Genomic DNA, 14,847 nt, shown 5'->3' with positions numbered 1-14,847 from the left:
AAATAAATAATTTTTTTTAAAAAAGATGCTCAAGAAACTAAAGAAAGATGTAGACAAATTCAAGAAAACATTATATGAGCAAAATGAAACTATAGATTAAAAGATAGAAAATCTGGGCTGGGGATGTGGCTCAAGCGGTAGCGTGCTCGCCTGGCATGCGTGCGGCCCGGGTTCGATCCTCAGCACCACATACAAACAAAGATGTTGTGTCCGCCGAAAACTAAAATAAATAAATAAATATTTTTAAAAAAATAGAAAATCTAAAAGCAATTCTGGAGCTGGAAAACACAATAACTGAAATGAGATATTCATTAGAGACTCAAAGGAGATGAGGAGAAGAGCCAGACGTAGTGGTGCATGTCTATAATTCCAGCAATTCAGGAGGGTGAGGCAGGAGGATCGAAAGTTCAAGGTCAGGTTCAGAAACTTAGCAAGACCCTCAGTAACTTAAGGAGACCCTGTCTCAAAGTGAAATATAAAAAGGGCTGGGGATGTGACTCAGTAGTTAGGTGCCCCTGAGTTTAATCCCTGGTACTAAAAATAAGAAGAGGAAGAAAGAAGAGAAGGGAGCAGGAAGTATATTTGAAGAAATTATGTCTGAAAACAAATTTCTTTTTTTTTTTCATTGTGTCTAAATTTTTTTATTTGATTCAATTGATAAATAAATACAAGAGAATTTTTGTGAAACCACTGGTAATATAGTAAACTTTAAAGAATTTATTTCAATTTTACTCATTATATTTCTTGGAATGGGAATATATACATTCTTCAGCAATAAATGCTTAATGGTTTAAATTTGCACTTACCCCATTTGCAGAAACTTGAAAATCATTCCAATTAAATGAAAAAACAAAATTTTTTTCTCTAACAATTGAAATTATATCCAAAATAACACATTTACAATAGCCAAAACTTTCAGCCAAAAACCCAAATCTACAATCTCATTTAACAAAATGGCCTACATTTAAGTTATTTTGATTATTAATACTTTAAAAAAAATAAAAGGAAAGGTGGCTCTTAAAACAAGGCTGATTAGCAACTGAGTTTTCCCTTCTGGGCCCTCAAAGCTTTGCCTTTGATTATTATTTTTATTTCATCTTTTCTGAAATAGACAATTGCTCCAACTTGAAAGAAAGTTCACATGGACTTTTTGCACCATTTTCAGGAACAGCTCTTTCTACGTGGTGATGCATGCTAAGACTTAAGAACTTCCAACAATGAGAATCAGAAAGTGACCCACGATTAAAAAAAAAAAAAAAATCCTAAAAGTCTTACTACACAGTGGAATCTGGTATTCAAAATAATAGTGTTTTTTAATTACATGATATTTTTTCACAAATGTAGCACCTCATCAAATATCTGGTAAACACACTGAAATCACAATAAGGGTTGGGAGACCAACTTTCAAAAAGAATTGTTATTCACTTAAGATAACATTGCAAGACAAGTCTCAGGCACAATAAAGATTAGGAATGCAGTCTGTTGGTTCCCATGCTCCAGGGAATACTCCTCTGTATGGACACCATCCTATTAAGATGTGGTACTATGATAACAAAACCAACAAAGAGTAGCTAAACATTAAAATGGATACTGCTTTGCAAATAATCTGTTAAATGTGTTTGTAAAACTAAAAAACCTTCCAAAACATTAAGAGATATGATTATTTTATCTCCTTATTCCAGGTAATTCTGTTAAAAAGATAATAAATGACACCCAATTTATCTTATAAAGCCTCATTGTAAAAACTAATGTACTGAAATCCAGGAAAATTTAATTTTCATCTTAATTTAACAAAACTACCATTCATTTTAGTGAGTTTTCACAAACTGTACTCTTGACCTGAAGAATCACTTTTTTTATGCCTCGGAGACGGGGTGGTCTTGGTAGGGGACGGGGATGCAGTACCAGGGGAGTCGGTTCCTCCATCAGAAGTACTTGGTGATGATGCCAGATAGGGAACTTTCTTTCTTCCAAGGAATCCTCCCCCTTCAAATCCTCCTTTCTTCCTTAACTCTACTTTATTTTCATTTTCATCTTCTGATGACCTCTTCTTGGATTCAGAAAAAACTTCAGCTGTTTTATGTACCTCTAATCCACTATCCAATTCTTTCAAACTTCTGATTTCTGCTCCAGGAGACTTTCTCTCAGATATATTACATTCCCCTGTTGCCCCCTTCACTTCAGCTTGTATTGGACCCAAATTACCATTTTCAGGAACAGCTCTTTCTACATTTTTGTTCAAATTAATAGTCTGGAAGTCTCTATAACTATGAAAGCTCTCAGTCCTTCTTGCCCTTGCTAACAAAGGACTTTCTCTGTAAGGCCTCATGGAACCATAAGTAGCTGCTTCATGAATGGTTTCATGGTGCTGAAGCTGAAGGCTAGAATTTGATTCTCGAAGGCGGCTATGCTGAACCACAGAAGTTGCTGGACTAATATTAGGTGTAGCACAGCGAGATGTGCTGAGATCACATTGATCTAGTAATTTGAGTAGTTCTTCTTCAGTTGGACCACCTACATCCTTATCTTCACTTTTATTAACCATATCCATAGCAGTGGTCAGATCCCACATTTGAATGCTGCCATTTGTATGGCCTGTGAACAAGTAGCGCCTTGGCCTTGAGCCCATCCTACTGGATCCCTCACATTCTCTCACTGTAAATGAGGATATTGTAGTACAGTCAACAGCTTGGATCTCACATATTCTTTTCCCAGTAGATGAAAGTCTCACAAATAGTTTGTTAGTGATGGGAACAACTTTCTGGATAAACACCTGTTGATCATCTCGTTCTCCAAAAGGCCCTATGTCATTTCCAGAGGAATAGCTACCATGATTTTCTGTCTCCTCCAGAGACAATATCTTGAATGATGCTAAAGGAGTGGAACCTGGCTGAGTAGAGATCATTCCTCTGAATCGTGTTACTGTCCATGTGCGGACATGATTATTATCTGCACAGACAGATACAAGATGCTTCTCTGACAGCATGATTTTTGTAACAGGGCTTCGGTGAACTGTGAAAGTCTGAAAAAGCTGAGGACCCGACCCAACTGTCTCTGGGTGCTGTACAATCACTCGTACTGCTCCAGAACTTGTACCATAGGCGATCTCAATCCAGTTACCACTGACACTTGTTTTGGGTGTGAGGTAAACACTCAGAGCAGTAATAGCATCATTTGAAGGATCATGATAGAGTTCAGTTACAAGAAGATCATTATCCTTCATTCGCAAAGGGAACTTCTGCATATCTATATAATATATTGATCCATTGTTACATCCCAATAGGAGGAATGACCCAGCAGTGTCATAACTAGTTATAGGAACAACGTCTTGAACCTGCCAGTGCTGAGTGACAGCATTCCACACTCCTACTTTCCCTGTATGACTCGTGGCCACCAACTGGTTACCAATAAAGAAGAGGGCATCTACAGGAACACCAAGGCTGAACACTCCAATTTCACTTCCACTTCCCCCATCCTGAACACTCCACAGGATGATGCTGCTCTCTGAGGCAACAGCAACCATTTTGTCTTTGTCTCCATGTGGACCTCCAACTACTTTTGCATTTAGAGCCACTCGTTCAATAGTCCAGTCTAAATAGGGGCTTGTAAACACTTGTTGCCATCCTGAAGATTCTTTGATTCTGTAACACACAGCAAAATGAGCATATGCAGCTACAATCCAGTTGTGATGGCCAGCTACTATTAGCACCTTTCCTGGATCCACAGGAAATCCCAGTCTAACAGTCTCTTCTCCAGTTCCAGAGAGAACAGGTTGAGTACCATTTCCCCGGGCTTCACCTTCTGCAGAATTTAGTCCATTCCGAGAATCAGCAGAAGATCTAGCTGTGTTGTTTATTTTACGACTAGGAATGCCTGGTGGGGGCAAGTAACCATGAAAAAGGACACTGCCACAAGATGAACGCTCCAATTCTTCACATAGGAGAAGCCTTCTTACTAATGGAGTGATTCCATAAAATTCTGCTTCATGCCTGAGAACATTAATACTTACTCCCCTTAAGTCTAGTTCTTTTGTCCGAAGAAAATTTAAAATGGGTGCAAAAGCTGCTGGATCTCTATCAATAAATATAGCACCAGTTTCATCTCGAAGTGTTGAAATTCTTCCACTCAGTAAACTGGAAAAAAAAGAATCTGGAATCCACATTAGAGTTTGTCTTGAGGTACTAAACTGGTCCCCCCCACGTTCAGCTGGACGATCTCGCCGCTGCCAGCCGCCGCCGCGGCGAAGCTGCCGCAGTGTCCTCCGGCCATCTCCGGCGGCTCCCGGAGCACTCGCCGCCCCCCCTCTCCGGCCGGGACCGCGGGGCCCGGAGCTGAAGCCCGAGGCGGCGGCGGCGGCGGCGGCGGCGGCTGCAGGGCCAGCTGGGCGGCCGGAGGGCGAGAGGAGCGCGGAGTCTCCCCCACCTTCCCAGTGACCGGGCGGGGCTCGCTCGCGTCCGCCTCCTCCCCTCCGTTCGTGCGGCGCGCGAAGGTAGCCCGGCCTCCGCCTCTCGCGGCCTTCAGGCCGCCGGGCCGGCCTCGGCCTCTCCTCAATGCCGGGCCGCCACCGCTGCCGCCGCCACCTCCACGGCTGCCGCCCTGAAAACAAATTTCATGGAAAACATCTAAAACCTCATTAAATCTAAGGAAGATGAGCTCAAAGAGACCTACACGCAGATACATCATAATCAATTACTCAAAAACAAAAAAAGCCAGGTATAATGACACAAGCCGGTAATCCCAGCTACTCAGGAGGCTGAGGCAGGAGTATTGCAAGTTTAAGGCCAGCCTGGGCAATTTTGCCACTTAGTGAGACCCTTTCTCAAAATAAGAAATAACAAAAAGGGCTGGGGATTTAGCTCAGTGGTAGAGCACCAATGGGTTCAAAACCCAGTGTGAAAGAAAAGAAAAACAAAATCTCATAACCAGCAATAGGGAAGCAACTCATCACATACAAGAATCATCAGTAAGATTAGCAGGGGCTGGGCACCGAAGCACATGCCTACAATCCTGTGATTTGAGAGGCTGGAGGATTGCAAGTTTGAGGCCATCCTCAGCAATTTAGCAAGACCCTGCTTCAAAATAAAAAGTAAAAAGGACTGGAGATATGGCTCAATAGTAAAGCACACCCAGATTCAATCTCCAGGACCAAAAAATATTTTAAATGAAAAGAAATAAAGAAACCTTAGAGGCAGTGTGTTGATATTCAAAGTACTAAGGAGAGGAAAAAAACTGTCAACCAAGAATCCTGTACCTGGCAAAACTATCCTTCAGAAGTTAGTTAGGGGGAGGGACTGCAAGTGTTACTTAATGGTAGAGCACCTGCCTAGCATGTGCAAGGCCCTGGATTTTATCCCCAGCACCAAAAAGAAAAAAGAAAAAGAAAAGTGAGAAATTAAGAGGCTTCTAGATAAACAAAAGCTGAGAAACATTGTTGACACTACAACTATATCTTCCTTGCAAGAGATGCTCAAGGGACTAATGCAAGTTAAAAATGGAATGACACTGGAAAGTAATTTGAAGCTGTAGGAAGAAACAAAGATCTCATTTAAAGACACATACAAAGCCAGGCATAGTGACACATGCCTGTAATCCGAATAGCTCAGGAGGCTGAGGCAGGAGGATTTCAAGTTCAAGGCTTGCCTCAGCAAATTAACAAGGCCCTAAGCAATTTAGTGAAACCCTGTCTCAAAATAAAAAATAAAAAGGGCAGGGAGTGTGGCTCAGTGGTAAAGTGCCCCAAGTAAAGCTAATATTATTGTAATTCTACATTTTGTCTTCTACTTAATTTGAGAGACTAATGCTTAAAAGAATTACTAGATTGGGAGTGGGAGGAGTGCTGGGCATTGAACCCAGTGCTCCACACATGCTAGAAACACACTCTACCACTCAAGTATACCCTCTGCTCAAAGAATTACTAGTTTATTGGGCGGTAGAGGGCACACAGTATATAAACTTGAACTTGTAATGCTTCAACATCAATAATGGAAAGATGTGGGGATGAAGCTAATAAAGTAACAAAAGTTTTGGATATTACTGAAGTTAAAGTATTATAAATTTAAATTAGTGTGTTATAACTTTATGGTGTTAAATGTAATCCCTATGGTAATCACAAAGAAAATAGCTATAGAATAAATGCAAAAGGAAACAAGAAAGGAAAATAAACATGTCACTATAAAAAAATCAACTAAACGCAAAAGAAGACAGAAATGAAGGAAATGGGGAACAAAAAAGCTACAAGGCATATAAAAAACAAATAGTAGGGCTGGGGATGTGGCTCAGTGGTAGAGCGCTTGCCTAGCAAATGTGAAGCACTGGGTTCAATTCCCAGCACCACATGAAAATAAATTAATTAATTAAATAAAGATATTGTGTTCATCTACTGCTAAAAAAAAAATTAAAAATAGTAGCCAGGTGTAGTGACACAAACCTGTAATCCTAGCAACTTGGGAGGCCAAAGCAGGAGAACCACCAAGTTCAAGGCCAGCCTCAGCAACTTAGTGAGGTCCTAAGCAACTTAGCAAGACCCTATCTCAAAATAAAAGTCAAAAAGCACTGGAGACCGGGCACCAGTGGTACACATCTGTAATCCCAGTGGCTAAGGAGGCTGAGGCAGGAGGATTGAGTTTTCAAAGCCAACCTCAGCAAAAGTGGGGCACTAAGCAACTCAATGAGACCCTGTCTCTAAATAAAATACAAAATAGGGCTGGGGATGTGGCTCAGTGGCCAAGCAACCATGAGTTCAATCCCCAGTACTCCCCAAAAAAAATGGGCTAGAAATGTAGCTTAGTGGTAAAGTGCCCCTGGTTTCAATTCCTGGTACCAAAACAAATAAACACAAAACAAATAGCAAAGTGACAGAAGTCAATTCCTCCCTATCAATAATTACTTTAAATGTAAATAAACCTTCCAATCAAAAGAGAAAGACTGGCAGAATGAATAAAAGAAAACATTATGCAACTATATACCATCTACAAGAAAATCACTTTATATCCAAAGACACAAATAGACTGAAAGTAAAAGAATGGAAAATGGTACTCATTACAAGTAAAAAACCAAAAGAGAACAAAGGTGGCTATATTTACATCAGACAAAATGGACTTTAAATCAAAAAATCTTATAAGAGGGGCTGGGGTTGTGACTCAGTGGTAGAGCGCTTGCCTAGCATGTATGAGGCACTGGGTTCGATTCTCAGCTCCACATATAAACAAATAAAATAAAGACCCATTGACAACTAAAGAATATTTTTTAAAAAAAACTTATAAGAGACAAAAAAGGCTATTGTATGTTATTAAAATGTTCAATACAAAGTATAATTATTATAAACATTCACATACCTAATGACAGATCATTAAAATATATGAAGCAAAAACAGAATTCCAGGAAGAAATGGACAGTTCTGCAAGAATATTGGAGATTTCAAAACCCCACTCTCAATAATGTGTGGGCTACCGGGCATGGTGGCGCACACCTGTAATCTCAGTAGCTCAGTAGGCAGAGACAAGAGGATCGCGAGTTCAAAGCCAGCCTCAGCAATGTTGAGGCACTAAGCAACTGAGTGAGACCCTATTTCTAAATAAAATTTAAAATAGGTCTGGGGATGTGGCTCAGTGATTGAGTGCCCCTGAGTTCAATCCCTGGTACCAAAAAAAAAACAATAATAATGTGTGAACCAACCAGACAGAAGATGAGTAAGGAAATAGAAGACTTAAACAGCAGCATAAACCAATTAGATCTAATAGACATATACAAAACACTCCACCAAACGATGACTGCATACACACTCTTCTCAAGTACACATGGGGCATTTTCCAGGATAGACCATGTGTTAGATCATGAATTCAGTCTCAATAGTTTTTAAAAGATAGAAAGCATTCAAAGTATCTTTTCTGACCACAATAGGATGATGTTAGAAATAAGTAACAGAAGTAAAATTGGAAAATTAACAAAGATGTAAAGATTAAAAAACACTCTTAAACTACCAATGGATCAAACAAGAAATTATAACCCACTTGAATCAAAGTGTGGAATATGATATGTCAAGAAATTTGTAATGTTTTGAACAACCAACAATAAAAAATTTTAAAAAAAACAAGAAATTATAAAGAAAACTAGAAACTACATAGAGACAGGAACTAGGGATGTAGCTCAGTGGTAGAGTACTTGTTAAATCTGCATGAGAACCTGGGTTCAGTCCCCACCACTGAGAAAGAAAGAGAGAGAGAGGGAGAAAGAGGGAAATGAAAATACGAACACATAGCAAAACTTACAGAGTGCAGTGACAGCAGTGCTGAGGGGAATATTTATAACTATAAATGTTTGCATTAAAAAAACAAGATCTCAAATCAACAGCCTAACTTTACAAATTGAAGAACTAAAAAAGAGTAAGCTGAACCCAAAGTAATCTGAAGGAAGAAATAATAAAGAGGTGAATGAAATAGAAAACAGAAAAACAACATAGAAAAGAAACCAAAAGTTGTTTTTTGTTTTTTTGTTTTTTTGTTTTTTTTTTTGAAAAGATCAAGAAAATTGACAAACCTTTAGCTAGACAGACTAAGGAAAAAAGAGAGAAGACAAAGTTTTTGTTATGATTTGGATCTGGAATGTCCCCCAAAATCTTGTGTTGAAAGCACAGTCTCCAATACAGTAAGGTTCAGAGGAGCAGTTTTTAGGTAATGACTGGATCATGAGGGCAGGGAGCTAGCTCATCAGTGGATTAATCCATTTGATGGATTAATTCACTGGTGGCTGAATGAACATCTGGGAGTTTGGGCCTAGTTGGAAGAAGTAGGTCACTGGGGATATGCTCTGGAAGTCTCTCTGGCTTCTTCTTGCTTTCACTCTCTTTTTCTCCCTCTCTTGCTCTTCTTTGCATTCTCACTATTGCTCTCACTCTGTCCTCCCAGCTGCTGTGAACTGAGTGACTTTCCTTTGCCACACCCTTCCACCATGGTGTTCTGCCTCACCTCAGGACCAGAGCTATGAGCTGGCTGACCATGAACTGGATCCTCTGAAATTATGAGCTATAATAAATCATTCTTCCTCTAAGTTGTTTTTATTTTTTTTAGTTGTAGATGGACACAATACCTTTATTTTATTTATTGATTTTTATGTGGTGCTAAGGATCTATCTCAGAACCTCACATGTGCTAGGCATGAACTCTACCACTGAGCTACAGCCCCAGCCCCTCTAAGTTGTTCTTGTCAGGCATTTTGGTCACAGCAACAGGAAAAGCTGACAAGCACAATTACTAAATCAGAAACGAAAATATGGATATTAATCCTGATTTTAAAAAGGATTATAAGAGACTATCATGAATGATTGTACATCCACAACTGAATAACTTAGACAAAATGGCAAATTCCTAGAAACACAAACACACCTACTCTAGATCACAAAGAAATAGAAAATCTACATGGATAGATGTATCATTAGTAAGATTGAATCAGTAAGGAGAAAAAAATCTCCTGACTGAGAAAAGCCCTAAAAGTGATGACTTCACTGATGAGTTCTATACCATATTTAAAGAACTAATACTAGTCCTCCTCAAACTTATCCAAAAAATTGAAGAGAAGGGAATATTCCAAACTTATTCTATAAGACCAGCATTACCCTAATACCAAAGCCAGAAAAATAATACAAGAAAACAAAGCTACAGACCGATCTTTTTGAACACTGATGCAAAAATTCTCAACAAAATGCTAGCAAATCAACTTCTCAGCAGCATATTAAAAGGATTATAGGGCTGGGGTTGTGGAAGAGCGATTGCCTAGCATGTATGAAGCACTGGGTTCGATTCTCAGCACCGCATATAAATAAAGGACCATTGACAACTAAAAAAAAAAAAATTAAAGGATTATATACCATAACCAATTGGAATTTATTCCTGGAATGCAAGGATGATTCAACATATTAAAATTGATCCATGCAATATACCACATTAACAAAATGAAGGAACAAACCCACATGATTATCTCAATTGGTGCAGAAAAAAATAATTAACAAAATTCAATTCCTTTTCATGATAAAACTACTCAACAATTTAGGAATAGAAGGGATCTACCTCAACATAATAAAAGCCATGTACAGGCTGGGATGTAGCCCAATGTCAGACCACTTCCCTAGCATGTTTAAAACCCTAAGTTTGATCCCCAGCACTGAAAAGATAAATAAATAAATACCTTGTATGAAAAATACACAGTGAACATCATAATTGTTAAAAATTAAATGTTTTTTCATATAAGATCAGGAAATAAAAAGGCATCCAAATTAGAAAGGAAGTAGTAAAATTATCTCTGTTTGCAGATGATATGTTCTTACATGATGAAACCCCTAAAGATTCCACATGCAAAAAAAATTCAGCAAAACATCAGGATATGAAGTCAATGCACTAAAATTAGTTGCATTAGGCTGGGGATGTGGCTCAAGCAGTAGCACGCTCGCCTGGCATGCGTGCGGTCTGGGTTCGATCCTCAGCACCACATAAAAACACAAGATGTTGTGTCCGCTGAAAACTGAAAACTAAATATTAAAAAATTCTCTCTCTCTCTCAAAAAAAAAAACAAAATTGTTTAAAAAAAATTAAAAAAATAAAATAAAATTAGTTGCATTTCTGTACACTAGAAAAGAACACTCTGAAAAGGAAATTAAGAAAATAAGTTTATATTAGGGAAGAGGCAGAGGGCCGGGGGAAGTGGACAGAGGTAATGAGAGAGGTTAATAGAGAAGGTGCTGTGATCAAAGCATATTTTATGCATGTATGAAAATGTCACAATGAAACCCACTATTCTGAATAATTAATATGCACCAATACAAAAATAAAAACAAAACAAAAAAGAACCCCATTATTTTGTATAACTAATATTCACTGATAATTATAATAAAAGAAATCCATTTACAATAGCACCAAAAATAATAAAGTAGTTAGGAATTAGCTGAGTAGGTGAAAGACTTGTACCATGAGAAGCCAGGGATGCAGAGCACTTGCCTCTCATGTGTGAAGGCCTAGATCCTTTTTTAATCCCTGGATTAAAAAAAAAAACTATACAATGAAAACTATGAAACATTGCTGAAAGAAATTAAAAAGACATAAATAAATGGAAAAATGTCCCATGCTTTTGAGTTGAAAGACTTAATATTATTAAAATGTTAACACACCAGGCATGGTAACTCATGCCTGTAATCCCAGCAGCCTGGGAGGCTGAGGTAGGAGGATCAAGAGTTCAAAGCCAACCTCAGCAAAAGCGAGGTGCTGAGCAACTCAGTGAGACCCTGTCTCCAAATAAAATATGAAATGGTGCTGAGGATGTGGCTCAGTGGTCCAGTACCCCTGAGTTCAATCCCTGGTACTAAAAAGAAAAAAAAAGATGTTAACATTAGCCAGAAATGGGCACACAACTGTAATCCCAGCTACTTGGGAAGCTGAGACAAGAGGATGGCAAGTTTGAGGCCACCCTTGATAACATAGTGAGGCTTGTCTCAAATAAAACTTTAAAAAGGTCTGGGGATGTAGCTCAGTGGTAAAGTGCCCAGAGGTTCTATCCTCAGTAACAAAAAACAAAAAAACAAACACAAAATCAATACTACCCAAAGCAATCTAGCAACTCAATGCAATTATTATCAAAACTCCACCACACCAGGCACCAAAAACATTTTTTGAAGAAAACCCCATCCTAAAATTCATATGGAATCTCAAGGGACCTTGAATAGTAAAAATAGCCTTGAAGAAGAACAATACTAAAAGACTTTCCCTTCCTAATTTCAAAACATTACAAGCTGGGTACAGTGATGCATGCCTGTCATCCCAGGGGCTCAGGAGGCTGAGGCAGGAGGATCAAAAGTTCAAAGCAACTTAGTAATTTAGAGAGGCCCTAAGCAACTTAGCAAAACCCTGTCTCAAATTTTTAAAAAGAGGGCTGGGGTTATGGCTCAGTGGTATAGCACTTGCCTTGCATGTGTGAGGCACTGGGTTCAATTCTCAGCACCACATATAAATAAGTGGCTCAATGGTAGAGCACTTGCCTGATATGTGTGAGGTCCTGAGTTCAATCCTCAGTACCATCCAAAAGAAAAAAGTTAAGTTGGAAGGTTGGATCCTTACCTTATACTATATATATATATATATATATATATATATATATATATATATATATATATATATATATATCTTGAAATTGATCAAAGACCTAAATGTAAGACATAAAACTCTTAGAAGAAAACAGGACAAAATCTTCATGACTTTAGATTCTGCAAAGATTCCTTGGATTTGAAACCAAAGGCATAAGTTTAAAAAAAATTGAACTTGGTGAAAATTTAAAAATCTTGTGCATCAAAAGACAAATTGAGCTGGGAATGTAGCTTAGTGATGAAGTACTTGCCTGATGTGCTCAAGATTCTGAGTTTGATCCTCAGCAATACACACACACACAGAGAATATCAACAGAGTAAAAGATGATAAGGTTAAGGACATGCTACCCCAAAATATAGCTCTTTGGCATAGAATATTTAAAGCTGAAGAATTTGAGAAATTGCATATGTAGGATTTTTTGATCCTTCCCTGAAGTATAAGACCATTATGGGTCATGGAATGAGTGGAGGACTTTGGATTGGGCAAAGGGGAAGGAGGGATGTAGGGGGCATGGGGGTAGGAAAGATGGTGGAATGAGATGGACATCATTACCCTAGGTACATGTATAATTGCATGAATGGTGTGACACTACTTTGTGTACAACCAGAGGTATTAAAAATTGTGCTCCATTTGTGTACAGTGAATTGAAGAGCATTCTGCTGTCATGTATAAATGATTAGAACAAATTTAAAAATCTACATTTGATAACAGTAAAAACAGAATTTATCATCAAAACTTTCCTCTTAGACTGCTTTTGCTGCATTCCATACATTTTATTTATTTTTTAAAATATTTAATAAAATATTTTTTTAGTTGTCAATGGACCTTTATTTTATTTATTGATATGTGGTGCTGAGAATCGAACCCAGTGCCTCACACATGCTAGGCAAGCACTCTGCCACTGAGCCACAACCCCAGCCCGATTCTTTACATTATAGTTCATGGTTATTCATTTCCATTTTGCCTCAAGAAATTTTCAAAATTCTCTCATGATTTCTACTTTGACCCAATAGTTGTTAAAAGTGAGTCATTTCGTTTCCATGTTTTGGCTTTTCTTGTTTTCTATTGATTTGAAGCTTCATTCCATTGTGGTTGAAGAAAGGACATTGTATGATTTCACTTCTTAAATTTGTAAAAATTTGTATTGTTCTCTAAAATGCGATCAATCTGGCAGACTGTTCCCTGCCCTATTGTTTGGTGAAATGTTCTGACCATGTTTGTTAGGTTTTGTCTACAGTGTCCTTCAAGTCCTCTGCTTCCTTATTGACCTACTGCTTAGCTCTTTTGTCCATAACTGAAAATGGGAGAAATTGCATTGGTATTTCTCCCTGCAGTTCTGTCATTTTTTGCTTCATTTACTTTGAAGTTCTAATGTTAGTGCATATGTGTTTACAATTATTATATCTTCTTGGTGATTCAATTGCTTTTTTGAAATCATTGTATAACATCCTTCTAGGTCTCTGATGATTTTTGTCTTAAAGTCCATATTCTCGGTGCTACCTAGCACCAACCCTGCTCTCCTTAGGTGTCCATTTGCTAAGAATATCTGTTTCCATCCTTCAGTTTCCACAAGTATGTGTCCATAGATATAAAACCAGTCTATCCTAGGGAGAATACAGTTAGTGATTATTTAACCTTCTAACTTATCAACTTATCGTTGTCTTTTGATTTGGGCCTTTAATTCATTTACATTAGAAATCATTGTGGATAAGGATGGACTGAATTTTGCCACTCTGCTAGTTCTTTGCTGTATATTGTGGATGTTTTCTCCTTCTTTTCCTCTCTTGCTGCCTTCTTTTTGTTGCATTGTGACATTGCATTTATTGTGACACGTTTTGATTCCCTTCTCATTTCTCTTTGTATATATTTATGATATTATATTTCTGGTTATCTTTGAAATTACATAAAATATTTTAAAGTTATATTCAATCTATTTCAAAACTATAACAGCTTAATCTCAATCACATATGAAAGTCTGCTCCTTTACATATCTCTACTTTGTTATTGATTATTCAAATTACTTCTTTTTATAATTATATTCATTGATATTGACTTATAGCTTTTTCACTTTTTTATTTTTAAAACTTTATATTGAATTGACAGATGTTTATACACACATACATTATAATACTACAGAATTCTACATTTGTCTACACATCTTCCTTTGTCAGGGAATTTTATATTTCATACTTGTGTTTTGGCAATACTGGGGATTGAACCCAGGGCCTTACATATACTAAGCAAATGCTCTATCACTGAATCACATTCTCAGCTGTTATGGTTTGTGTACGAGGTGTCTCTCCAAAAGCTCCTGATAATGCAGAAACATTCAGAGGTAAAATGATTACAAGAGTTGTAACTTACTCAGTCCATCCTAATTTGAAAGGAACTAACTGGGTGGTAACTCTAGGTAGGTGACGTGTGACCAAAAGAGGTCAGTCACTGAGAGTGTTCCCTGCAAGGGTGAATCTTCTCTGCAGCACCTTCCTCCTCCCTCTTTATTTCCTTGTTGTCATAAAGAGAGTAGCTTCCCTCCATTTCACACTTGCCCCACGATGTGCAGCCTTTCTCTCCTTGGACCCAGAGCAATGGAGTCAATCCTCCATGCACTGAGACCTCTGAAATCATGAGCCCCAAAAAACTTTTCCTCCGCTAAATTGATTTTGTCAGATAGTTTGGTCACAGCAATGCAAATGCTTTTTAAAACAGGAGCCAATTTTATT

At 38.0% G+C, this 14,847-nt stretch overlaps 1 protein-coding gene across 1 annotated transcript; it reads right to left on the bottom strand.

Moving 5' to 3' along the window:
- Positions 1-630: 630 nt before the first annotated feature.
- Positions 631-4,284, bottom strand: LOC124105045 (BTB/POZ domain-containing protein KCTD3-like). The gene is given in 2 exon segments (XM_046462127.2): positions 631-4,188; positions 4,191-4,284. Coding segments are annotated over 2 exon segments (2,448 nt in total). The 5' UTR covers positions 4,270-4,284; the 3' UTR covers positions 631-1,819.
- Positions 4,285-14,847: the final 10,563 nt, after the last annotated feature.

The sequence above is a fragment of the Marmota monax genome, unplaced genomic scaffold (assembly GCF_021218885.2).
Source record: "Marmota monax isolate L192 unplaced genomic scaffold, Marmota_monax_Labrador192_F-V1.1 WCK01_AAM20220418_F8-fsc00192, whole genome shotgun sequence".
Lineage (NCBI taxonomy): Eukaryota > Metazoa > Chordata > Mammalia > Rodentia > Sciuridae > Marmota > Marmota monax.
Note: the sequence above shows the minus strand (reverse complement) of the source record. Positions and strands in the feature narration are given on the sequence as shown.